Below are 26927 nucleotides of genomic sequence, written 5' to 3'. Positions count from 1 at the left end.
AAAGGAAAGTTGTAAATTTTTTTTTAAAGGTCAGGAAACTGTTTCTGTACTTGCTTCAATTAAATTAAGGTGGTTAAAAGCGGCATTTTTCTTCTGCACAGTAAAGTTTCAAAGCTGTATTAAATCAATGTTCAGTTATAAACTTTTGAAAGAACAGCCATAACGTTTTGTCCAGAGTTACAAACAACCTTCATTCCTGAGGTATTCATAACACTGAGGTTGTACGGTATGGGACTTAAGTGTCATTGAAAGACAGTAGGGCTCAGACTCCCAAGTCACTTAAGAACTTACATACGTGTTACTCACAATCTAGAAACAGTGACTGTTCATTCTCTGAGTTGCACCAAGGGATAAGAGGAAAGGTTCTTTCATGGATTAGTAACTGGTTGAAAGAAAGGAAACCAAGGGTAGGAATAAATAGGCAGTTTTCACAATGAAAAGAGGTGAAGAGATTCCCCCAAGAATCTCAACTGAGAGCTGTGCTGTTCAACGTATTCATTAATGATCTGGAAAAGGGGTGAACAGTGAAGAAGCAAAGTTTACAGATGATGACAAATTATTCTAGATATTTAAGTCCAAAGCAAACTGCAAAGAGTTTGAGGGATCTCAAAATTGCGTGACTTGGCAACATGTGTAGCAGCGATCAAAAAGGCTAACAATATTTTCAGCACTATTAGGAAAAAGATGAAAAAAATAAGACAGAAAATATCATGGATTTATAAAGTGGCATTATGATGTGCCCACACCTTGAATACTGTGTCCAGTTCTGGTCACCCTATCTCAAAAGGATATAGTAGAACTGGAAAAGGTTCAGAGAAGGGCAGCAAAGATGATTCAGGGTATGAAACAGCTTCCATATGAGGAGAGAGTAGAAAGACAAGGGTTGTACAGCCTGGAAAAGAGATGACTGATGGGGTTGTGATGAAGCTCTATAAAATAATGAATAGTGGGAAAAGGTGCGTAGAGAAATGTTGTTTACCCTTTCACACAATACAAAAATAAGAGGTCACCCAGTTAAATTAATAGGGAGCAGGTATAATACAAGCAAGGGGAAGAACTTTTTCACACAATGCACAGTTGACCTGTAGAACTCATTACCATGGGAAGTTGTAATGGCCAAAAATATAATGGGCTTCAAAAAAGAACTGGATACATTCCTAGAGGATAGGTCCATCAATGGCTATTCGCCAAGATGATCAGGGACACAACCCCATGCTCAGGACAGCCCTAAACCTCTGACTACCAGAAACCAAGAGTGGAAGATGGATTGATTGCACCACAAATGCCCTTTTCTGTACACTCCTTCTGAGGCTCTGGTATATGCCACTGTTGGATAGGATACTGGACAAGATGGACCATGGTCTGACTCAGTATGGCAGCTCTAACGATCTTCTGTACGTAACATAGCTTTTATGTTTTTATTGTGGTAAAATTTTTACATCCCAAATGGCAGTTAACTTGTAGCCCAATTCAGATGCTCATTTTGTCTTGCAAAGACTGTCTAATCAGTTTATTCTCCCTCACTTTCACCTCTGATCTCTGCTTTATAGATCTGATTTATTTTAGGGTATTGTTACATAGGAAATAAAGGTTTCAGAGTAGCAGCCGTGTTAATCTGTATCTGCAAAAAGAATAGGAGTACTTGTGGCACCTTAGAAACTAACAAATTTATTAGAGCATAAGCTTTCGTGGGCTACAGCCCACTTCTTCGGATGCATATAGAATGGAACATGTATTGAGCAGATATATATACACACATACAGAGAGCATGAACAGGTGGGAGGTGTCTTACCAACTCTGAAAGGCCAATTAAGTAAGTGGGGGAAAAAAAACTTTTGAAGTGATAATCAAGATAGCCCAGTACAGACAGTTTAAGAAGTGTGAGAATACTTACAAGGGGAGATAGATTCAATGTTTGTAATGACTTTGTCCTCACCCACAACTATTTCACATTTGGGGACAATATATACCTTCAAGTCAGTGGCACTGCTATGGGTACCCGCATGACCCCACAGTATGCCAACATTTTTATGGCTGACTTAGAACAACGCTTCCTTAGCTCTCGTCCCCTAACGCCCCTACTCTACTTGCACTACATTGATGACATCTTCATCATCTGGACCCATGGAAAAGAAGCCCTTGAGGAATTCCACCATGATTTCAATAATTTCCATCCCACCATCAACCTCCGCCTAGATCAAGCCGCACAAGCAGTCCATTTCCTGGACACTACTGTGCTAATAAGCGACGGTCACATGAATACCACCCTATATTGGAAACCTACTGACCGCTACACTTACCTACATGCCTCCAACTTCCATCCAGGACACGCCACACGATCCATTGTCTACAGCCAAGCTCTAAGATATAACCGCATTTGCTCCAATCCCTCAGACAGAGACAAGCACCTTCAAGATCTCTATCAAGCATTCTTAAAACTACAATACCCACCTGCTGAAGTGAAAAAACAGATTGACAGAGCCAGACGAGTACCCAGAAGTCACCTCCTACAAGACAGGCCCAACAAAGAAAATAACAGAACACCACTAGCTGTCACCTTCAGCCCCCAACTAAAACCTCTCCAGCGAATCATCAGAGATCTACAACCTATCCTGAAAGATGATCCCTCACTCGCAGATGTTGGGAGACAGACCTGTCCTCGCTTACAGACAACCCCCCAACCTAAAGCAAATACTCACCAGCAACCACACATCACTGAACAAAAACACTGACCCAGGAACCTATCCTTGTAACAAAGCCCGATGCCAACTCTGTCCACATATCTATTCAAGTGACATCATCATAGGACCTAATCACATCAGCCATACCATCATGGGCTCATTCACCTGCACATCTACCAATGTGATATATGCCATCATGTGCCAGCAATGCCCCTCTGCCATGTACATTGGCCAAACCGGACAGTCTCTACGCAAAAGAATTAATGGACACAAATCTGACATCAGGAATCATAATACTCAAAAACCAGTGGGAGAACACTTGAACCTGCCTGGTCATTCAGTGACAGACCTGCCGGTGGCTATCTTACAACAGAAAAACTTCAAAAACAGACTCCAACGAGAGACTGCTGAGCTGGAATTGATATGCAAACTAGATTCAATCAATTTAGGATTGAATAAGGACTGGGAATGGCTGAGCCATTACAAACATTGAATCTATCTCCCCTTGTAAGTATTCTCACACTTCTTATCAAACTGTCTGTACTGGGCTATCTTGATTATCACTTCAAAAGTTTTTTTTTTTTTTTTTTTTACTTAATTGGCCTCAGAGTTGGTAAGACAACTCCCACCTGTTCGTGCTCTCTGTATGTGTGTATATATATCTCCTCAATGTATGTTCCATTCTATATGCATCCGAAGAAGTGGGCTGTAGCCCACGAAAGCTTATGCTTTAATAAATTTGTTAGTCTCTAAGGTGCCACAAGTACTCCTGTTCTTTTTATAGGAAATAAACTGAGCTCTGGATCCATAATCAAATTTAACTACATAACCTCATTTTAGAGCCACTAAATTAAGTACTATTGATTCTTTGAGTGCTTGCATATGTCCATTAAACTGTAGGTGTATGCTCATCACATACACCAGTGACGGAGTTTTCCCTAGCAGTACCAATGGGGTGGCCCTGCCCAATTCCGGGTACTGAAATGAGGGTATAAAGGGCACAGTCACCCTGTTGCTCCTTCAGTTCCTTCTTGCTGTTGGTGGTTGGAGTGTTGGTGTTTCCAGTGAACAAGCATACCTCATACGTTGGATGCTTTCCTGTTTCTGTGGAACAAAAAGCTCCTCTGTGCCTACCTCTGAGTACCCCAGGGTCATTGTCAAGCTTAAGCAAGATCAGGGTAGAATGATCCTTATAGCTCCAGCCTGGCCAGGACAGATATAGTATTCACATCTCCACAAGCTGTAATCAGAGACCTCCACAGAACCATGGTGGAGATGCCTCACTCAGATCGGCAAATGCTGCATCTTACAGCCTGGTTCATCAGTGGTTGAATGTAGAGGAAGCACATTGCTCACTGGCAGTCCAGAATGTGCTGTTTGATAGCAGAAAGCTGTCCACACGAGCTGCTTACTTGAGTACATGGGAGCCTTCTTCTATCTGGGCAGCATCCCCTAATGTATCCCTGACTCAGATGATGTCTCAATCATCTCTGGACTACCTTTTGCACCTTAATGAATCGGGTATGGACTTCAGCTCCATTAGGATGCCTCTGGTCGCCATCTTGACATTTTACCCTTGCACAGATGGTAAGACTGTTTTCATTTACCCAATCATGACCAGGTTCCTGAAAGGCTGTTTCCACCTGCCAGAGACTGACACCTTTCTGGGATTTGAATTTGGTATTGTCTGCACTTATGGACCTTCCTTATGAGCTTTTGCAATTGTACTGATTTTACGCCTGACAGCACAGGTAACTGCCTTGGTGACTGTCACCTCTGCCAAGAGGATGTGAGAGCTGAATGCATCAGTCACTGATCCACCGTACAGTTTTCTCCAAAGACAAGGTTCCTCTCAAATGTGATAGACTGATTCGGGTTGAAACCAGATATCTACCTACCAGTTCTCTTCTTGAAACCAGATATATGTAAGGATGAGCAGAGGCGCACCGTATCTTGGATGTTCGTCAAACATTGGCATTTTACCTTGATAGGGCAAAGTTTTTTAGGTATCTTCATCTCTTATGCAGAACGTATGAGGGGTCATCCAATTAGAAATCAGAGCTTTGGAAGTGAGTCACTAGATGTATTGCAGTGTGTTATGCTGCCAGTAACTCCTCCAAATAAACTCTCAGCGCATTCAACTAGAGTTCATTTCACCTCAGCAGCATTTGTGGCGCACATGTCATAATTATGGACACCTGTAAAGCAGCAATACGGTCTTTCATTCATATGTTTACCAGGCTTTACACACTGTCCACTGCATCACAGGAGGATGCCAATATAGGAGGTGGTCCTACAGTCCCTCTTCTGGTGAGCCTCTGTGCTCACCACCTCAGATAACAGCTTGGGAGTCACCTGCAGCGTAATGGACCCATGCAAGCACTCGAAGAAAAAAGTTACTTACCTTCACGTAACTTATTATTCAAGATGTGTTGCATATGTCCATTACACAATCCACCCTCCTTTCCCGATACATCAGAGTCTGCCATCAGTTCCGGTGCAAAGGAACTGAAGGAGGAGAGGAGAGACTCTGCCCTTTATGCCCTCACTTTGGAACACAAGGAGCTTGGCGATGGATGGAGCCACCCCATACAGGTACCACTAGGGAAAACTCTCCAGCACGGTTGCACAAGATGCAAGAACACCTACAGTGTAATGGACATATCAACACATCTTGAGCAACAATTACAAGGAGGTAACTTTTTTTCATTCTTCTATTAACTTTCTAAATCTTGAAAGTATTGATCCATTTGAGTATGGAAATACCACAATATGTGTCTTGATAAAAGGACATTCAGCTGAAAACTGCAATGTTCAGTATTTCATAACTAGCTGGAAAACATTAAAAATATTCTGTTCATGCATTTGAAAGGGGGCAGGTATATAGAGCCCCCAAGTAGCTTTGTTGCATAGCAAGTCTGTTGCAAAACAAGTTCTACACAATTCATTTTTCAGTTCTCGCAATTAATTCTTGTAAAATCAAAGTTACTCACAGCTGGAAGAATGATTGGGAAAGGGGGATTATGGGGGTTGATGGAAAGGATCCAGCTTATTACAAGCAAACTGTGTTTCTAAGCTAATTACTGTGGGGTTGGAAAGATGTCTGGCTAATAAAGCAAGATTCTGAAGCAGATTTTTCATCCCTGTTTCAGTTTATCAAGTGGATCCCAATTACATTGTTTGCTACTGTGAACACCATGAAATATGTAGCTTGCATTAGCAATGGGCTGTGGCAAAAATCCCCCACCCCACCCACTTTGAAGCAAATGCCTTCATCTGCTAGGAGTGAAATATCTAGATAACTGCCAGCTGCACTACAAATCAGCATTTTAATGCTTTACAGCTGTTTCTCTGTATAAGTTAATTAGAAATGTGATTTGAGCACTGTCATCCCTCGTTATGTGTGATGTGTCTATTATTGATAATAGTTTTCTTTTTTAACAGGCATTACAGACAGCATTGGTAAAGCAAGAATTCTTATACAGGGACTTTAATAACAGGCGTTATTAAATTATAACACTCTGTCTCCTAAGTGTTACATTTCTGTGCATTTAACAGAGGAGTATGACACACTGGTCAACTCTTCTGTGAAAAAGGAGACAATACTGCTTTCATATATAGCCTATGAAATTCTTGATTTGCCCTTCAGGAGAAACTCAGTCCTCTTGTACATCAGAGAGAGAGATTGTAATAAAGAAATGAAGCTAGTAATTATGGAAATAAGAGATCTGATGTGAAATCTGACAGGACTGAGCTACTCCCGACCTGGGGTCTGATTCAAAAAAGCTTCTCTATTAAGGACAATGTTTAGGTGTTTTCCTGAGTCAGGGCCCTAGTAAAGTTATTAGGCTCTTTGGTGAGGTACTTGCATGTTCAAGGCTCAAGTCTTAAAGACAGCGGCTCTTTCCACGCGCTGCAGATATGCGGGTGTGCTTTCCTTATCTGGGATTCTCTGTCCAGGGAAAAACTCCGGCTGCGTGCTGGTTCTGATTGTAAAGTGGAGAGTAACATTGGGTGACATCCTCACAACAAGGATTTTAGTGTGTATTTGAAGCAGTGCCAAGGGAAATTGTTTTAGTTAGAACTCATGCAGAACACTGGCCCAAGTAGAAGTCTGAGTGGGGCTATCCACAGTCTAAGCTTTGCTGCTTATCCGTTTATTGTTCAGGTACAAAACCCTGGTTTATTGTGAGTAAAAAAAGGCTAAGACTATCCTAAATCACTCATTTCTCCAAACACGGAATTGTCAGGACAGTTCACACACTTCCAACAGGAATAGTGTTTAGCAAATTATGCTTAGGAAGGTGTCACTGTAATATAGGACCCTTCTTATACGCATAATGGATTTTAACTAACTATTCCCAGAAGTTGAACAGGTGTTACCCCACCTTCTTTCAGTGCCTCAGGATCTTGAGTCGTTGTATTTATGTTAGTGTTTTTCTAAAATCAAGTTGCCAAATCCTGCATTTTTATTAGTGAAAGCTAAGAGCTTATTGCCAGTCAAATGAAATGAAATGCAGATGCTGACATGTGAGCATGAATCGGATTGCTTGCCTATCTGACAGCTGGTTTTAGGACTGAGCTGCCACTTCATAAGTTTGCTTAATTCTGTACTTACCAGAATAAGAATTACAACTTCCAGGCTGAAGATCAGATTTAGACTGCAACAAGCTCCTGCATTCTGGGAACAGAAATAGTGAGCCATCACAAAGTTTACTCCTAGCTAGAGCTGGGTGGGAACAGTTTTCCCATCCCATAAGAATTTTTGGAGATTTTGAATAATTTTCCTATCCTGAACTGGGACAAAAAGTCAACTTCAAATTTTCACTAATCAAAAATCTGAATTCTTGGGTCAAGTTAATCAAAACATTTTTGTTTTTTATTTCTACCTTTTCCTTTTCTTTTTTGACTGTAGATTAGATTAGTTTAAATTTCAAAATAGGTCATTTTGAAACAAAGTTTTCACTTAAAAAATGTCTCACCTTCCTGTTTTGACAGGTGTTTTTTTTTTTTGAAACTTCAGAAAGATTCAAAATGGGAAATTCATCAAAACCAACCCTTTCCTAGATACAAACTGACCAAGTTTAGGCTTGAAATTAGACAAAGGTTTAGACAGAGGAGTGAAGTTCTGGAACAGCCTTCTAAGTGAGGCAAAAAGCAAACTTGTTTCAAGACTGAGTTTGATAACTTTGTGACAGGGATGGCATGATGAGGTTAGATACAATGGCGCATGGCCCGTCTGCATCTGTTAGGAAATACACCTCTACCCCGATATAACGCGACCCGATATAACACAAATTCGGATATAATGCGGTAAAGCAGTGCTCTGGGGGGGCGAGGCTGCGCACTCCAGTGGATCAAAGCGAGTTTGATATAATGCAGTTTCACCTATAACGTGGTAAGATTTTTTGGCTCCCAAGGACAGCGTTATATCTGGGTAGAGGTGTATCTCCAATGGCTGGAGATTGGATACTACATGGGGAGGGCTCTGAGTTACTACAGAGAGTTCTTTCCCTGGTGTCTGGCTGATGGGTCTCATGCACATGCTCGGAGTCTGTCTAACCACCATATAGGGGATCAGAAAGGAATTTTTCCTCCAGGTCAGATTGGCAGAGATTCTGGGTTTTTTTTTGGGTTGGTTGGTTTTTTGCCTTCCCATGTAGCATGGGGCATGGGTCACCTGGTGGTTTGAAATAGAGTGAACTGTGGATTCTATGTAACTTTAAAGTCTTTAAATCATGATTTGAGGACTTTAGTAACTCAGCCAGAGGTTATGGGCCTGCTTCAGGAGTGAGTGGGTGAGGTTCTGTGGCCTATGATGTTCAGGAAGTCAGATTAGATGAACATACATGATGCTCCCTTCTGACCTTAAAGTCCAAGTCTATGAACAGTTTTTGATGTTTTCCAATGAAAATTTTTTTTGTCAAACTCCCGACCAGCTCTACTTGGAGCCTCTATAGTTCAATTCATAATTGGCTTCAGGACCACTGTTGCTTATTACAAAAGTGCAGTGCATGTGATGCTAATGTGTCTCCCATGGAACACAGTGGGTCAACAAGCTGGAGAGTGCAAGGCAGAGCAGGGTTTTTAAAAAAAAAAAAAAAAAAAAATCATTGGAAACACCAAAATTTAGCTACCCCATCCTACCTTCTGGAGTCTCTCTTCTACCTTCTCCCTTAGCCTCCCACCCATACATGAGGCAGTTAAAACAAGTATGGCAGTTGACGGGGCAATTTTAATGTCCTTTAACTTTGGGCATTCAATGCCGATATCAACACAGCTGTTAACAGCCCTAGATTTATACTCTAGGATTTAGTAGTTTACTAAATGGAGGCCTGTCTTGGCAGATGTCCAGGACTTCATAAGTTTCTCTTGTACTGTCTTTCCATTTTCCAAACATTAATCAGGAACTGGCTAAAAGGAAAAATCTTCTTGAATATTGTCAAGTGTTTCTAAAAGCTACAAGATCATGCTTTTAGCACTGTGGTGTTTGCAGTCACATCTCAAATGTGTGACAGTATTTCTTTCTCACACCAGATTGGTCTTCTTTCCATTTGCCAATTTTTTTTCCTACTCTCTGACACATGGAGCACAAGCCAACATGGCTTTGCTTTGTTTACTTCTCATTTGTGGATATTAATTATGTTAGCACAGTTAGAGGAATAGGGATTATTAGATTGTGTTCTCCCTAATTTCAGCCTCTGATGCAACTGTAGAGCAAAACCATTGCAGGTCCACAGTGGCTATCTCATCTCTTGTAGGTTTCATTCCTCTTTAACTACACTACTTGGTCACTTAGAATTTTAAAATAAAGTATTTAGACTCCAGAGTACATTCTGCACCAGCTCACAACAGTTTTAAGAAAGGTTAAAATTTGAAATTAAACTTCATCAGACTTGCTTTAAGATTAATAAAAAAAAAAGTCAGGTATCCTAGGTGAGGGTCTGAATGGATTTCTTCCTTTCGCTAACATTTGCACTGTTTGAGATGATCCATTTCTGTATTGTCCTCTTGTACGTTGCACCTTTTTTGTATAAGGTGTTCGTTTTTAACCAACAGGGATGATAAGAACAAACAGTTAAATCCTTAAGGATTGTTTTGCAGCAAACATCTGCATCATTGAGGTTTTGAATCCCAAAGAGCTCTGACATTTAAGAGCCACATTTTCTTTACACTTTCAATCTGTTTATTATTCTGAGGGTGAAGTGCTGAATGCTTCAGCCACTTACAGATCTTAGTTGATGTGGATTTTTTCCGGTCGTGGACTTCATATTTACATGTCTTAAACGTCAGTGTGTTCAAGCAGAGTACATTGCTGTTATAATGGTGAAGTTAAAATCCACATAGCTTGCAAAGTTCCAGTTTGTTCTGTCTCATACCCCCATACAGCTCTGCCATAGCACCACATTCCTTACTTGCACCCAATGCTCCTGGTGTATTCCTGGGCCTGTCTACTAAACCCGTGACTGTTCTGCAACATGGACAAATATTCTGGAGTGTTTTCTGACACTTGATACTGTCTCAAGACTTCATTTTAACAAGTGCAGAAATTGGTTGCTGATGCAGGGTAAGGGTGGGTGACCTTTTCGGATCTGGTCTAGCTTGATTATCTTTTTCCTTGTAACCCAGTAAACAAAGGTGTTGAGGGTTTTGAAGATTAGCCAGCACTGGGTTTAGTGTATGCGTTGCATCTGTCAGTTCCTGGTCCTCAGAAGTGTTGATACGATTGGCATGAAGGCATGTCTTGGTATTTTTGATGCATTGAAATGTAGCTTCATGTGTTCAAGGTGTTTAGCCATTGGAAGGGTGGTATCATTGAATGGGAGTTTGTTTCCCCTAGTTAGACAACCGGCTGATCAAGAACAGCTATTTGAAAAAGCTTGAGGGATCGTAGCAGATAATCACTAAGTTGAGGGCTTCAGGTGAAGCAAATGGTGCCTTTTCTGTGCATTGTCACTGCTATAGGAATCCTGAATTAAATATTTAATAGCCTGTATGCTATACTCTTCAACTGAAGCATAAAAAACTGTGCTGTGTAGCCTGAAAACAGGGTATGTTTTTATGGCATCAGAAAACTCTCTGAAAGATGTTAAAAGCAATCAACAAGGAAATGAGACTGCAAGCCATCGAAGATCATGTCTTTAGAATAAGTGTAGTCAGAGGAAGAGGAGAAACTTTGTGTGTGCTTTATCTTGATGCATATTTAATACAAAAAAATGGAAATAAACTAGATGACCTCCTGAGGTCCCTTCCAACCCTGATATTCTATGAACTACTAAGAATCTGTTTTGCGAACTTGGTTTTCAGATAAGTTGGTATGTAACAGGAGGAAATGCATGGTGTTACTATGTGTTAACTAAAAAGCAAAGACCTCTCTCAGCGATTTACTAAACTTGTGTAAACCCCTCCTCAACACACACGAATAGGCTCCCTCTGAAAGAAAGGAGAAAACATCCTGGGAGTACATCCCCTACCCTTCTTCCTTTACTAACAGGACTTTTCACCGTGAGATTGAGATGGCAGCAGGGTGAAGTGTTATGCTAAGGGGCAGACGTGGTTATGTCATGCAGGTGGGAGTATTTTGAACTGCAAGCTTTGTGCCTGTTTAATAGACTTTTCCTGTGTGTAGATGCATTTATATACTAGGTCAGGGGTCGGCAACTTTCAGCATGTGGCCCATCAGGGTAATCCACTGGCGGGCCGCAAGACATTTTGTTTACATTGACCGTCAGCAGGCACAGCCCCCTGCAGCTCCCAGTGGCCGCGGTTTGCTGTTCCCGGTTATTGTGGGGTGGGTGGATCATTAACCCATGGCATCCCCTGCTGAGCCGGGGCCATCTCCTATCTCAGGCAGGTTCCTTGAGACGATCCAATGAGTGACGGGGAAGGGAGGAGGAGCAGCGAGCTATGAGGGCGGGGCCTTGGGGAGAAGCCAGGCGGGAGCCGGGGCCTTGGGGGAAGAGGTGGGGCGGGAGCGAGGCCTCGAGGGTCCGGTTACCAGCAATTAGAAAGTTGGCAACCCTGGCCAGCACTCCCAATTTCCTGCCACGTATTAGCAGTGTGTCGTCTAGGCATGCAGATCCTTTGGAGGACTGGGTTTTTCATAAATGCATTTTTTGTAGTGAAATCCTTTTCATGGAGCAACAGTAATTTCCCTTTCCGGGGCCTGTCTGGTTTTCAAACAGATTTGGCATGGAAGGTTAAAAGAAAATAGGAAAGGCCGTGATTAGCTTAATGGTGTAGCTGCTACTATTGAAAGTGTTGTGTGGTTATTAAATCGATTTATTATCCTCCCACCACGTGAACAGAGGATGGAAAACATTGAAATAAAATTAAAACTAGTGTAAGTGCTGCCTGTTTAGATAAAAGCACATTTTTCTGTTTAAAAGGATTACTCATCTTTCCCAAAACAGGGTAGAGGAGTTAATTTCAATGATGAAGTGCTTTCTATCTCAGGGAGCCCTGACTTGCAGAGGTGATTGATTCAGGAAGGAATGTAATTCATTCTTAAATTGTTAAATAGCACGTTAGGACTAAATAGCTAAGTAAAAGATGAATGGAGTCATTTGTAATCTTAAACAGGAGCCTGTGTGGGAGGGGAGGGAAGGAATGACGGGGGTGGGTGTAATTTGAAAACAAATGTAAGGCAAACAGTTACCTTAGGGGTTTGGGCACTTGGAAGGTGGCCAAGGTAACCTCTGGAAAAAATACATCTGAGCTTGCTTTCTGTACCAGTTGCTAAAAAGGGAATTATATCTCTCGTAAACTGTAGTGGAGGTTTTAACCACTAATTGGGAACCTTTTCTGTTCTGTTACCTCAGTTGTGTCCTTGATGCTCTTCAGCTGCATGGGGAAGCAATTTTTTGAATTTTCAAAGTGTAAGGGGTGGCTGTCTCTCCTCAAATGCTTATAACCCCACTGCTCCCCCTTAGCCTTGTCCAAATTGCATCTAAAATGCTATCTCGCCATGTGGCAGGAGACTGGCTGTTGTTCACTGTAAGAGCAATGTGACCTTATATTGCCAAAATTCTATTGCCAAAGAAATATTTTGGGATTCAGTTATTAGCTTGGAATATTCATGGTGGGTTTGAATTGGTTTAAGAGGGTGGACCGTTCTTTGTGCATGTGTGTGCAAGCACATACTAAAATCATGCACTCCATGCTTTCTATTGGGTGAACCTTGAAGCTCAAATTTGATGAATTAAAACTGATTTTAAACTAAGATCTCTTATTTTTCAGTGTCAGAAGGAAAAGTGACTCCTTTTACGGATACCTTAACTAACTCATACAAGGTTTCAGACCAGATCTGACTCAAGATCAAGATTCTTGTAAATGTCAGTCCCATGTTTCCTGTCAAATGGAGCAGCTGTGCACTGCAAAGGAATGTCAGTGTTGCACATGTGCTTCAACTTTGTCCCAACCAAAATGCTGCCAGAAGGCCCTGTCTTGATTCTTTCAGCTCTGTGTCCCCCTCTGAGAGGATGTTTTCCTGATTAGACTTCAAGTGTCTATGGCACCTTCTAAGTGCGCTCGTTATTTATTTTTTTTAATTAATAGGTTGAGCACAAATGAATAAATTCATCACCTTTCCATGGTGGAAGCCATTAGTGATTTCACTTTAATGGCCAACAGCTTGAGCAATGACAAATTATTCAGAGCACTTAACTCTCCTCCTTCAAAGGACGAAAACAGCAAGTTGTGGTGATTCCTTGTCTATGGCAGTCTTAGAATTCCAAATATTCAGGAATCCCTGAAGCTGTAGCAAAAGTTTATCTGGCCTTGCCTCCCCCTTCTCCATTGGGAGTCTTTTTAACTGTCCTCTGAGATTTTGTTCGGTGTTAAGTCTCCTCTGAAAGAGCCTGCTGTCTTCCCAGTCAGTGCTGACTGAAGAGAACTGCCTACTAAGTCACCAGCTCCACTTTCTAAAGTGACTCTCTCTTCCTTGAAATGTCCTAAGCACTTGCTAAGCCTGACACTAGTTTGAGGACTTAAAATAATTGCACCCTAAGGTGGTGTGACTGCAGGTCACTCTAAAAACAGGGTGTGCATGGTCTGTGTGGGGAGAGGAGACGTGAGTAAATGTACATCAGACAGGCAACTGGCTAATTTACTGTCGCTGCTAAGTATGTGTTCATGCTATTTATTATTATTGGTCTCCAGGTCTCGGTGTGTGGTGGGATGAGGTATAAAGAACGGGCTAGGCATTTTCTACTGCTATGAGCTGTGTTATTACAGTGGTCTGCTCCTGTCTGTAAAGTTGATTTAACCTGATCTGCATGAGTTAAAGTGAATAAAGTCCTTTTGTAGCCCCAAAGCAGTCCTTGTGAGGAGGAATGTCTTTCCTTACTTAAAGAATATCTGGCGGAATTGTATTTAAACCCACATCATAAGGCTAAGGATTGTTGGCTATCTCTTCCAGCTGCTTTTATAGGAAACCAACTTGTTCCGAAAACCCCGTCACACTACAATAAGCTGTAAAATCAATTGGTGGATTTACACAGGTGTCACTGAGGGCATAACTTGGCCTGGATGGTGTTGATGCATGAGATGGAAAGAATCCAGATCAACTGTGCAAGTGCAGAGAGAGTTTGAGCAATTACAGGTTTAAAAATATATTTTTACTGGCAGACTGAGCAAATTTTCTATCCGTTATAAAATTGAGATCCAATGAATCTGAAACCTATAATGCCATTTGTAAGAGTCACTTTTTAGGACAGAAATAATTCAAATTGCCATGGATTCTAGTATGCTTTGGTTGTTTTAAAGCAATAAAAATAGTAATCCCAAAACTTTACTACTTTTCTCTGCACTCCATGTATGTTAAGTTCATGAATTCTTTTTCTGAAGAGTGGTGGCATTTCTGAGCAGTGAAATTCTCCCTTCTCCCTCCTCCTCATAGCTATGGGCTACTTGACTGAGGAAAGAAACAGTAGCCCATATGTCAAGTATCAGAGGGGTAGCCATGTTAGTCTGAATCTGTAAAAAGCAACAGAGGGTCCTGTGGCACCTTTAAGACTAACAGAAGTATTGGGAGCATAAGCTTTCGTGGGTAAGAACCTCACTTCTTCAGATGCAAGACATGCAAGTAGCCTATATGTAAACTCCAGAATCTTTTTATTCTGGAGAGGCTTTTCAGTATTGCAAGCAATCAGCAACTTCATATTACTTGGAAGCCGTTCTTATGTTTGGATACTTTGTACACAGGAAAGAGAAGGGATGAGGAGTCCACAAAAATTTGAGCCAAGAGAAGACATTAATCAGACAGCATTTTATTAGTGATAATTTAAAGCAACAATTTTATCAGAGCTCCGCCTCCTTAGTATAGATCTTTATTTACAACTCAAAATAAAGAAAGCAAAAGATTTGAAGTAGTTCTGACTAGTAATGTTAATATATTAATTGTATATCAAATTTATTAGTCTGCCAGCAAGCTTCCAATTTATTTTTTAATCTATATATAATCTTATTATTTATACAGCTAAATTACATTCCACATAATATGTGCTGTCTCTGGAATTCATCCAGTTTACCTTTCATTAAAGTAAATTGCCCTTGTCATAAAAATCACTCCATGTCAAGGTGCCATAATATTTTTTTTAAAGCACCATATTTGTAGCAACTTATGTGATAACCTCAAACAAACAAGTTAGATATTCTTTTAAAAACAAAAATATAAAGTATTGTCATAATGTTGGTAGAAGATGGTTGTCTTATTCTAAATTTTCGTATCTGAGCATCATGTGGTCCAACAAGTAGAGCAAAGGAGAGCATGCCAAGGCTTTCCTTATTCCCTTCTCTATTTTTGCCCGCTTTTCCATTAGAAAAACCCAATTTTTATTGCAGGGTTGCTCATGAGTGTTGTCGTTAACCCGACAACACTTTTTTGGGAGGGGAAAACACATCCATAAGCATAATAGACCCTCACTAGTTTACATGTCAGTAAACCACAATCCTACACTTGCAATAAAATGTTATGCTGATGTGTGAAGTTTCCTGTGGCTGCTGGAGATGGGGCAGCTGTGACACATCGCTTTGAGTTGGGAAAGGGGAGAGTACTGCATCTTGTTCAACCTCAGCAATACTGCATGTGCTATTGTGCAGCATTAACTTTCAGTGCTTCTCCCATCCATTAATGCAGTTTAGGGAGGTTCCTAGCATCACAGCTCAGGGCAACTGCACCTGTATTCCCTCTCTGTGGCCCACCAAGGGCACCCACTCTGACTTCCAGCTGCCATCTCTCTTGGAAAGGTGTCTCACTTCCACTTGTCTGGGGTATTTCCAAGCTGCACAGTTCCCTGCCTATACTTTGAATTCTCCAGCAAGCCAGATTGGCTAAGCAGGCCTGTTTCTCTTTCTCCTCAGAGGCTATAAACAGCATAATTGCCCACAGTTACACTTATTCGTAAGGTGAACGCATTACAAAGAAAACATTAAAAGCAATAAAATAACCTATACACATGCTAAAAAGCTTACCAGAGATCACCCAAACTCCAACAAGAGTTCTGGCAGGTGATCAGTCCTTCCAAACCCACCAAGAGGTTTTCTGAGATCAGAAGTTCATAACAGCTGTTAGCACAGAACAAGCATCCCCATGAATCTGTCAGTTGCTCCTTTATGCTGTTTGCACCTCTGATCCTGTCCTCATGTAACAGGTGATCAGCAGACAAAGGTCCCCTCCGCAGGGGAGCTGAGCTCTTGCATAAATGGACAGGGTATGTTTGCATACACCTCCCCCTAGAGATTTCTTGGGAAACTTAACTTCAAAAGCTCATTCTTGTCTGGCACCTGGTTTAAGAGTCCTTTTGAAGCTCATAATGCCTCTTTCCTTCCCCCCTCCTGAGACCTTACATACAATCCTTTAATAATACATAAACGTTTTGCATTTTTAATACAATAAACTCCTAAGACACTTAAACTTCATTTAATATGGTTTGTCCAGGAAATTACCATCTCTGTCATATCTAGTTTACAGTGCTTTGCCTGTCAAAAGGTAGTTCAGGTTCTGGTACCAGCAGCTAAGCAGTTATGACCAACCCCACAGTAATGGGTAGCTTTAAAGATATCTAACAAATGGAGAGAGAGACTTCCCAAATCGTAGGTTTCCGAGGGACTGTTACAACCAGTGAAGAAAAGCACCTTTGTATTGAGCTGATAGCTCTAAGCTACTGTTCTTTGTTTTTTGTTTTGTTTTGTTTTGTTTTTTCACTTTATTGTTGGATCGTAGGGAATGAGACACTCGTGTGCCCAGTCACATGCTGGGAGGACAATAAACACAACTAGAAGGTGTTTCAAACATTGTCTCCTGCAAGCCAGCTTTTCTTATGAATGCAGCCAAATAGCAGGACACTGGTGTTCTTCAAAACCCACTTATGTGTCTCTCATTCAGATAATGCTACCCACAACGTCACCTATTGGATTGCATCTTGGTTGCATGAAAAGATAAATTTCACTGCTTAAATTATTTGACACAGAAGGAGTAAAGAGCTCAAGGCTCTTTATCCTGAGAACTAAATGGAGGGTGAAGAATTTGACCCTTTAATGTTACAGTGAGGGTGCAGTATGGGAATCTAGATGGATTAGAACAGCTGATGTCTTCTGGAAATTTGGCTACTCGTATGTCCTTTTTCTCTCTTCTCCTAGTAGAGTAACGTCACAAAGTATTCTTAATTCTTAACTGTTCATTTATTAGCTGTGGCTAATTATCCATCTCTCTTTGACATCATGTTTACTATAGAAACAACTTTCACATCTCGTATGGAGAAATATGCCTATGCTATGTTCTTAAATTGTTCCGTGGTTGCTGTAATTCCTAGTTCAGCTCTACCAAAGTCAGTGCTAGAATAAACTTAACTGCCTTTAATGGATCCGTCTCTCAGCATTGTAGGTGACGTGGTGGGGAAATGCTGGAAGCTGGTCTCCACTAGCGTGTCAGCAAGTGCCACAACTGGTGAAACTGCACTGATTTGTAGAACAACTGTAAGACATGAAGAAAAGATGCTAGTGCATACAAGGCATTGGAATGCCAGTGGGAGATAAACAGCAGGCACAAATTCTTGAAAATGTTTGTTTTAGTCACCTGTGCCTCCTCATAAACAATGAGACACTGTATAATTACCTCTGAACATTTAAGATTCTATGAAATTTCAGCAGTTTTTCAAGACCGGCTAATGTTTTGTGGAGGAAACTGATTTAGATGCAGTAATTACCATAGGGCCTGATTATGAAAACACTGCAGTCCTATGAAGTCAATATTGGGAGGATCAGATGCATAGCTCCTGCTTTTCTCTTTTTCTTTTATTACTGTGTAACTCAGTATCAGATGTTTTGATGATGATTACCTTACTCTGATTTTAGATTACTGGAACCAAGGTACAATTTATACCTTGAACTTGGTTTTGGGTAACTCTTTTGGACATAGAGTGGGGAATTTTTTCTTTCCAATTATGGCAAGGAATGATACGGCTGCACTAAATGAGTGCTGGTTGTGGCTTTTTACTATTTTTTTAATTAACAGTCACTGCCTACACAATGCTGCATGAGGAATGAGTGTTAATATCTTGTCTGGTCTCCCAGAGAGTTGCTTCTTTGAAAGATTTATCCATTCAATTAGGAAAATTGATTCCTGGTTGCTGCAGAGGATCTGTTCAAAAGTTACTTGAAAAGGGTGAGGGAAGGGTATTAGCCTTAGCTAGAAAGCAATATTTAGTAAAGGTTTTACTAAGCAGACCAACCTGTTTTTAATTTTTTAAATTATTTTAATTGCTCCAGCTGTACAGATATATCAGACACACACCTAAATGACTTTGGTCTTCTTAAAGCAGTTGGAGATTTTAAAATTGGGCTCTGAAGAAAGAAAAATGTCAAGTTTGCACAAGGAATACTCTAAAAATATTTAAAGGGAATTCAAAAGCAGATTTTGGCTAGTTCTGAGTGACTGCAGCTGCTGGCAGCATCAAAGGTGAGATGCAAAGTATACTGTAACTCCTGAGATTATCTCCACCTTTGACCCCATCCCCAAAATAAAATCCAAGATGCACAAAGGGAATAAGCAACAGAGAGTCCTGTGGACCTTTAAGACTAACAGATGTATTGGAGCATAAGCTTTCGTGGGTGAATGCCTACCCACGAAAGCTTATGCTCCAATACATCTGTTAGTCTTAAAGGTGCCCCAGGACTCTAACACAGCTACCCCTCTGATACTTGACAAAGGGAACAAGTTTGCCTTCTGGGCACCAAATGGTAAGCAGTATAACTAGATTAAGATGCAGGGGGGGGGGTGGGAGGGCGTAATCCTTGGCTAGCTGAGCTGCTTCATCTGTGTAGGAACTTGTTGTGCCGTTCCCCAGGATATAATCTGGACTGGTGGCCAGCTGTGTCCCCTGAACTCTCCAATTGGGGTGCCTTTTACACTGCTTCGCTGTGAGAACAACCACTCCTGCTCTGTTTACATACACTCTAGCATGCAAGATCAGTCCCAGTTGAATTATATGAATGCTTTTAGCCAGCCACTCCTGAATTATATTGCAGAATGACACCAGCAAATTCCCTGTCCCAGACTTGTCCCTAGAAATGTGCCCAGCTCTATCCTTCTGTGCAGTACAAGCTCATAGAAAGTCCATCATTTCATTAATAGACATGATATGCACAAACTCTGTTATCTCAAATGGAGGTTCCAGACACATCAGTCCAAATGCACACTGGTTTAGATGAGACAATAAAATAAGTTTATTAACTACAGAAAGATAGATTTTAAGTGATTACAAGTAATGAGGCATAAAAGTCAGAATTGGTTACAAAGAAATAAAAGGTAAAATGCAAACTAATACCTAAATTAACAAGATGAGTGAACTTAAAGCAAAAAGCTTTTCCTCACCACATGATCACAGCATTCTGGCTGGATTCTTCAGCCAGGATCCCTCCCCCAGCTCACTGATGCTCATTTGGTCTTGTTTATGCCGTGAGCAGGGCCGGCTCGAGGCACCAGGCACCCAAGCACATGCTTGGGGCGGCACCTGGTAAGGGGCGGCGGGGGGAGCGCAGCACGGCATTCCGCGGGAAGGGGGGCACTCCAGCGGCGCTGCGGGGGCGGGCTCTGGTTGCGCGGGGCTCGGCGAGGTGGCGGCGCGGGCGCGGCGCTCGGGGGGGTTCCGGCGTGCGGCGCGGGTGCGGCGCTGGAGGGGGGTTTCGGCAGGGGGCGGGCTCCGGCGGCGCGGCGCTGGGGGGGGGGGGGGCGGGGCTCGGGGGGGGGGTTCCGGCGGCGCTCGGCAAAGTATGCAAAGTATTCTCTCTTCTTTGAGAATCAACTCCAGCTGGTGTTCAGGTGACCGCAAGGTTGTTTGCCAAGATGTAAATTTCTCACTCCCACCCCTCTTTTCTGCCAAAGAATGGCCGCTTAGCCCTGTAATAGTCCACTTGATTATATTGACACCTGGCTCAGGTACTGGCTAACCTTTTGTTTCTGGAAAATTTGATTTGGCTGTTTTTCTAAACTTGGAGCATGTCTCAGCAATGTCATACAATAGAATCTTATAACTTTACGTACAACATTGCTACACGCATTTTACCAGGATGATGATGTTCAGTAGATTGAGTTTTCAAATGATACCTCACATTTTGTACAAAATGTATCCTAGTTTTGTGAAAGTAGTAAACATAGGGGTAGTGTATTCAGTAATGATCTCTCTACCTTTCCAGCTTGTAGAATCAACATCACTAGAATTTTTTTTTTTTTTGCGTGTATATATTTGTGTGAGAGTGGATGTGTTTTGGGTGCTTGAAGAAATTCAGGAAAAACTAATTCAGTAAATGTTGTATACAATTCTGAAAGTGCTCTTTTTGTGCTTTTGTGGCATAGTGAGTTACTCAATCCAGATCCAGTTCCTGAAAAAGTTTGGTCTCCTACTCTCATGAGCATCCCTGCTATTGGTCAATCGTTCCATTGTTATCCCAAGGGTCTGTCAATTAGCTTTTGCTCTGTTGTGTGTTCTCTTGTCTCACAGCTTCTTTCTAGTCTTAAGCTCCTCCATCCATTTGTTCTCTTTCTGAGTTCATGGAAACGTCAGAGATCCAGATCCATGAGCAAACTTTGAACCCACAGTTTAAAGATTACTCATACTTCATCTTGCCTGGACTCTCTCTTTCCTGTTAGTTAAAGGCTGTTCAGTACCATGTTCAAAAGACAGCTAACAACTAAGGAGGGAGCTACATCTTAAGGAGTGCTTCTTACCTTCTTTAACTTTACTCTTTTACCCAGAACACCTGAAGAAACGTTTGGAAGACTACATGGCCCAGTTTCCAAATGTCCGAATCCTGCGCACTAAGAAGAGAGAAGGGCTAATAAGAACTCGAATGCTGGGGGCCTCTGCGGCAATTGGAGATGTTATCACATTCTTGGATTCTCACTGTGAGGCCAATGTGAACTGGCTGCCGCCTCTGCTAGGTAAGGAGGTTGTTTGAAGTGTTTCCCAAAACTGATCTTCAGCCTGGTAAAAAGCTGGTGACAGATGTCGGCATATGGTTTATTGTATGTCCAGGCTGCTGTCTTCTCATTCAGAAATGTCCAAAGGAGAAAATAAATGACTATTTGGAAAACTGACTTTCTAAAGAAAATCCTGGGAGAGCTGTCGGCGACCTGTAGTCTTCAGTACAATGCATTTCTCTATGCAAGAGTCCTAAAACACACAATTTCCCCCAAAACAGTTGTTTTTGTTTAATTAAAAGCAGAGATCATGTTCTGTTACCCCCCCGCTAAGAGAACTCTTGCATAATTTATAGTTTGCTGGAAGAGCAAACCATTCATGTAGTCATTCAGCAGCTCGTAAAGAGAAATTAGTTGTAGGTCATAAAGCTAAGGTTGTAGTTTTTAAATAGCTCTTGACAGTTTCTATGGAAATATATTTAATCTGCAAGCATGTGGAAAATCATTTTTTTGTGGATAATATGGACTGCTGCTATATACATCTAGAATGCGTGTGACCCTTTGCCAAGTGGTCTTTAAAATAGTCTTTAACAAGATTGGAGCATGAGCTTTTGTGGGTGAATACCCATTTCGTCGGATGCATGTTAGTCTAGAAGGTGCCACAGGACTCTTTGCTGCTTTTACAGATCCAGACTAACACGGCGACCCCTCGGATACTTTAACAGGATTGCGGTTTCATAAAGTAAATTCTTTCGTATGTATCGTATTAAATGGACAATGTTCTCTTTTTCAAGGGAACTGGCTTTTTTCCTGTGCATCTTAATTCTGACCTGCAGCACCCCACACCCCTACTAATCTAATTCTGGCCCTACCTTTAGGTGAGAGACTAATTGTGCCGAACTGCAAGTTAGTTTTGTGCAATGCCCAGATAGAAGTGGGATGAGACCATTCAACCTGGTTTTTTTGCATGTGCCAGGATCTGGACTCGGGACACTTGTAGGACCAGAAGGACTGTGCTCGCTAAACCAGCCACATGACTTACAGTGGGCATCTGGGAGTATCCAGTTTACTTAAGGTTGCAATGCAGTTTGTTTATATAGCATCTTTAATCCTGAAGAATATCAGACTGCTCTACAAGACTGTTTCAAGTGACATATGTGCCATTGGAATGCAGCCACCTCTGGGGTGAAACATGGCATCTGTCTAGCAAATAATGACAGTACACACCAAGAGGTGGTGAAAAATGCAGTCACAAGCTGAAATGAAAAATTGTCTGCTGGGTTCTCATAGAGCAATGCTGTTACTTTCACAGCCTGTCCATTTGTGTGTCTGGTATTAATTCTGCATGGTGTAAAACATTTGTGACTTCCTGAGCCCCAGGGAATGGAAGCAAAAGTAGTCCAAATGCCTTTTAAATGAGAACATGTACAGTATGCTTCAATTTAAAAACATAAAACATTTTTTGTTACAAATGTTCCTTGGAATCTAAAATATATTATCTGTCACTTTGGTTCTTAAAGTTAACTTTTAATTAAGAAAACTTGTTGTTAAAATGAATATTGAAGAAGTTCCAGATGTCTAGGTTGGAACTAATCCTGTCTCAGTATTTTTCAGCTGGAATTAAAGATTGAGGGGAGGCGCAGATGTACGTTTCTAGAGCCTGCCAAGATTAGTTATGCCATTAGTCTGAATCACTTCCTGCCAGATTCTGGCACGAGACTTCAAAGCTTATTGGGGTTAGGTGGCATAATGGGTTATTGCACTAGCTTTCAACCAATGCTGAAGGGGGTCACATCCAGGTCACTTGTTAAAATGAGTTTTGTGGACTCCACAAAGTCCTTAGAACATGCAAGACCGTCTGTTTAGTCTGGCATTTTAAGTGGCAGGGGACCACTGAGAAGGGTGGGGAGATATCCAGGTTTTTTGTTTCCATTTGTGATGTGTTCAGTTTTTCTCTCACACCATAAGCTGGCTGTTACCGGAGTGAGAGCCTAATTTTTCTATATCATGTAGGTATAACTTATGATAAATAATTGGTTGATGTCATAAATACATATAACACCAGATAATTTGGTGTAACATGGAGCCTCTGTCCAAGAAAAGATTTAGGATGTGTCTACTCTGCAGTCATGGGATGTAACTGCAGCTCATATAGACATACCTGGCTAGCTCAGGTAATGGTAGCAGTGAAGCTGCAGCAGTGTGGGTTTCAACACGGGCTGTACATGCTCACCCAGATCCCTGGGTAATTACTTGGTTGGCTAGCCCATGCTGACATCTGTGTTGTGTATCTTCACTGCCACCTGTGCCCATGCTAGCTAGAGTAAAGCTAGCTCAGGTGTGTCTACAAAAGCTGCAGTTTCCTCCTATGATTGCAATGCAGACTTGCCCTTTCAGTTTGAGGGGAAGTGATAGCACAGGTCACAACTGAGATGCACATTATGTGGAAAATAGAATTCTAACCTAATTCTGGCCAATATAATTGGTTCCTCATGCTCGTATATACTGAACCGACATGCAGTTTTTAAGGAAAAAATAAAAACACAACAAAGCAGAAAAATCACCCATTCTGTAATGAGACAGCTTCTCTAGATCTGAAGGTGTTTAGTGGTACATTAAAGCTGGGCTTTGGTATTAGAATTCTAACTAGTTGTATGGTAGTTGTTCTGTGGTAATGAGATAAAGTAGGCTCTTGTTTTAATATTGGCTTCATACCTGTAGACAGGGCCGGCTCTAGGCACCAGCTTAACAAGCAGGTGCTTGGGGCGGCCAAGGGAGAGGGGCGGCAGGTCCCTCACTCCCTCTAGGAGCAAAGAACCTGCCGCCGAACTGCCGCCGCCGATCGCGGCTTTTTTTTTTTTTTTTTTCCCCTAATTGCCAGCTCTTTCTCTTTCTCTTTTTTTTTTTTTTTTTTTTTTGCTTGGAGCGGCAGAAATGCTGGAGCCACTGGTAAAAGGGGCCACTAGCTACATGCTTACTAACCTTTTCTCTGTGATCCTCAGACCGCATTGCTCGGAACCGCAAGACTATTGTGTGCCCAATGATTGACGTAATTGACCATGACCACTTCGGATACGAGACCCAAGCTGGAGATGCAATGCGAGGGGCATTTGACTGGGAGATGTATTACAAGCGGATCCCTATCCCTCCTGAATTACAGAAACCTGATCCTAGTGACCCCTTTGAGTAAGTTGTTGAAATGCAGAGTGATGATAGATGGCTAACAAAAGGTGCCCTGTTATAAGGTTGTTTATGCCTTGTTGTACTGGGAGTCACAAGTTGGTGGTAAGCTATCCTCTGTTTCTAGCAGCTATTTATTTTGTTGGGTAATACGTTTCATTTAGACCAAGAACTGTGGACACAGTCTCCTTCTATGGCTATTTTTTGGAAACCTAATCTCTGCAGAAGTTTAGTTAATGAAAATTGTAATGTCTAATATAGTCATCTGTTACCAAGATCCTTGGAACATAAGTTTGTGACATGACATTAGGGACACTAACAACTAACACATAGCTCATATGTCATTCTCAGGTAAAACCCTGTAGAATAATTAGACCAATTTTGATGATTGTTGTGGATTACAGAAACAATCATTTGGGATCAAACTGTTTCATTGGGCTATGCCTGCCAGCCTTAAAGGGCGATAGAATTGTGTCAAATTTCTGCACGCCCAATAACTTTGCAATCATGCTAGGAAACTTGATTTCCAGTCTCTTGCTTCCCAGGCTGGCAGGGCAAGGAGGACTGTATAGGTAACATGGTGGGGTCCCTCCAGAAGAGGGAATTCCTTGTGTCACTCAACAGTGAACCAAGTAGCCAATATGAGGAGTGGCGTTGACTGGTTCCGAAGGGAGCCCTGTCCAATCCTCCTGGGTTGCAAGGAGTGGGAAAGGGTTGTAAAGCAAGGACAACTGGTAGATGCTCTGACAGAGGCGCAGAGGCAGTAGGAGTGGGTGGTGAGAGAAATATTAATGGTATCTTGTTTTTCTTAATGTTCGGCTGGAACGCTGTATCTTGAATATGTTTGTAATACGGAGTCTGGTTTTTCCTTAAGGTCTCCTGTAATGGCTGGAGGACTGTTTGCAGTCGATAGAAAGTGGTTCTGGGAGCTGGGAGGGTATGATGCAGGTCTGGAGATATGGGGAGGAGAACAGTATGAAATATCCTTTAAGGTGAGCTATGTTCTCTGAAAATTACTTTTGCTTTGAAAAGATCTTGAAAACTACGAAGCTCTCTGGGACATGGAGCACAAGTTATCTCTTGTGTATATATAACAAGACATTTGAAAGGTATGGGTGGCTGTAAGTAGGTAAGAGGGATAGCACTGTCATGAATTAAACTGGCTAAGACACAGAAAACAAAGCATTAGTGATAGTCAATTTGCAATGTGACAAAATATTACCTGTGTGGTGCCACAGGATCCATTTTAGGACCAGTATTCAATATAAGCCAGGCTTGTAGTTCCACCTATAATAAGGTTGCTTGACATTTCTCATTACAAGGTCCTGTTTTCAGTTGCTTATAACTTTTTCAAACTTTAACTGTTTGTGCTGGAATTTTCCATGCCAGGGTATCTTCCTTAGGATGATGCTTTCTGGAAAATTCCAGCCAAAATAGTTCAGTTGCGTTCAAGAACTAGGTTAGGGGAAAATACATTTTGCCCATGTTGTTTAAAACAGGGGTCTGACAACATTTTCTTTGAAAAGCTCTAGTGTCCCCATGCTTTGGAACAGGACTTGAGGGATGTACTTTTTGGATGGATTTTCACAAGGAGAGCAAATTTGGGCAAGTTAGAAGCCTTTGAAAAATCACACATCTCAGACTTCTTTGATTTTTTTTTTAGCAGCTAAAATTTCCAAAGATTCCATCCTCACTGAGCATGCTCCATTCCCTCGCAGGTTCTAGGGCTGACCACACTGCGTATGTACCATCTCCACAGAACAGATGAGTGCTCCCTCCAGGCCAGGGCCACAGGAGCGAAGCTGGGCTTCTCCTGCAATGGTTGCTACCAGCCGCTGCAGGCCAAAATGGGGCCGTGCACTGGAGCTGAGAGCAAGGAGTCTGTCTCCTGTGCACTCAGTGGTATCCCCTGCTGGAGAATAAAGCCATCTGTGTTGAATGCAGAGGAGACAAAAACTGAGCTAGGGGAGGGAGTAAGGTGACCAGACAGCAAGTGTGAAAAATCGGGACGGGGGTGGGGGGTAATAGGTGCCTATATAAGACAAAGCCCCAAATATCGGGACTGTCCCTATAAAATCGGGACATCCCTAGGAGGGAGGAAAGGAAGTAGATTGGGACTGAAGGAGATCGGGGGGAGGGAAAGGACTGGGAGCTGGTGAGAGAAATGCAGGAGGAATGTGAGAACACTGAGATTGGACGAGGAGAAGTGTGGAGACTGGGACTGGCTGGACAAGGAGACTGGAACTTGGAACCAGCGGGGGGTTGAAAGGAAGGGGAACCTTTCAACTTTATCAGTAAAGGAAGCAGTTAGTCCTACAGACCGCCTCGTTTACTATCTAACCTGATTCATCTCTAGAGTGGGCCTGTCATGTGCATTGAATGAGGCAGAGGTCCTGTGGAAAAAGTAGTATGTGATCATGTAATTAGACTAACATAATGAATAAACACAAGGGGGCTGAACTGAGATTGCACAAGCAACTTTAATTCTGGCATTTCCTAACTGCTGGGTGCTTGACTTTGCAACCACTGGGTGGGTGGGTGGGTGGGTGGGTGGGTGTGTGTGTGTGTGTGTGTGTGTGTGTGTGTAAAATATTGGATTGGAAAATACTGAACAGGAGTTTGGTAGGATTCCTAAGAGGGTTAGGTGT

General features: G+C 41.9%; 1 protein-coding gene across 1 annotated transcript in view; it reads left to right on the top strand.

The window, feature by feature from the left end:
- The window catches only part of GALNT10 (polypeptide N-acetylgalactosaminyltransferase 10), a 125638-nt gene that overhangs the window by 72265 nt on the left and 26446 nt on the right, over positions 1-26927 (top strand). The window contains exons 5-7 of the mRNA XM_054036860.1: positions 20935-21120; positions 24102-24285; positions 25154-25271. Of these exons, the coding sequence (XP_053892835.1) occupies positions 20935-21120; positions 24102-24285; positions 25154-25271 (488 nt within the window). The remainder of the gene's footprint in view (positions 1-20934; positions 21121-24101; positions 24286-25153; positions 25272-26927) is intronic.

Source organism: Malaclemys terrapin, chromosome 8, assembly GCF_027887155.1.
Source record: "Malaclemys terrapin pileata isolate rMalTer1 chromosome 8, rMalTer1.hap1, whole genome shotgun sequence".
NCBI lineage: Eukaryota > Metazoa > Chordata > Testudines > Emydidae > Malaclemys > Malaclemys terrapin.
This window is presented reverse-complemented; position numbering and strand designations above follow the sequence as displayed.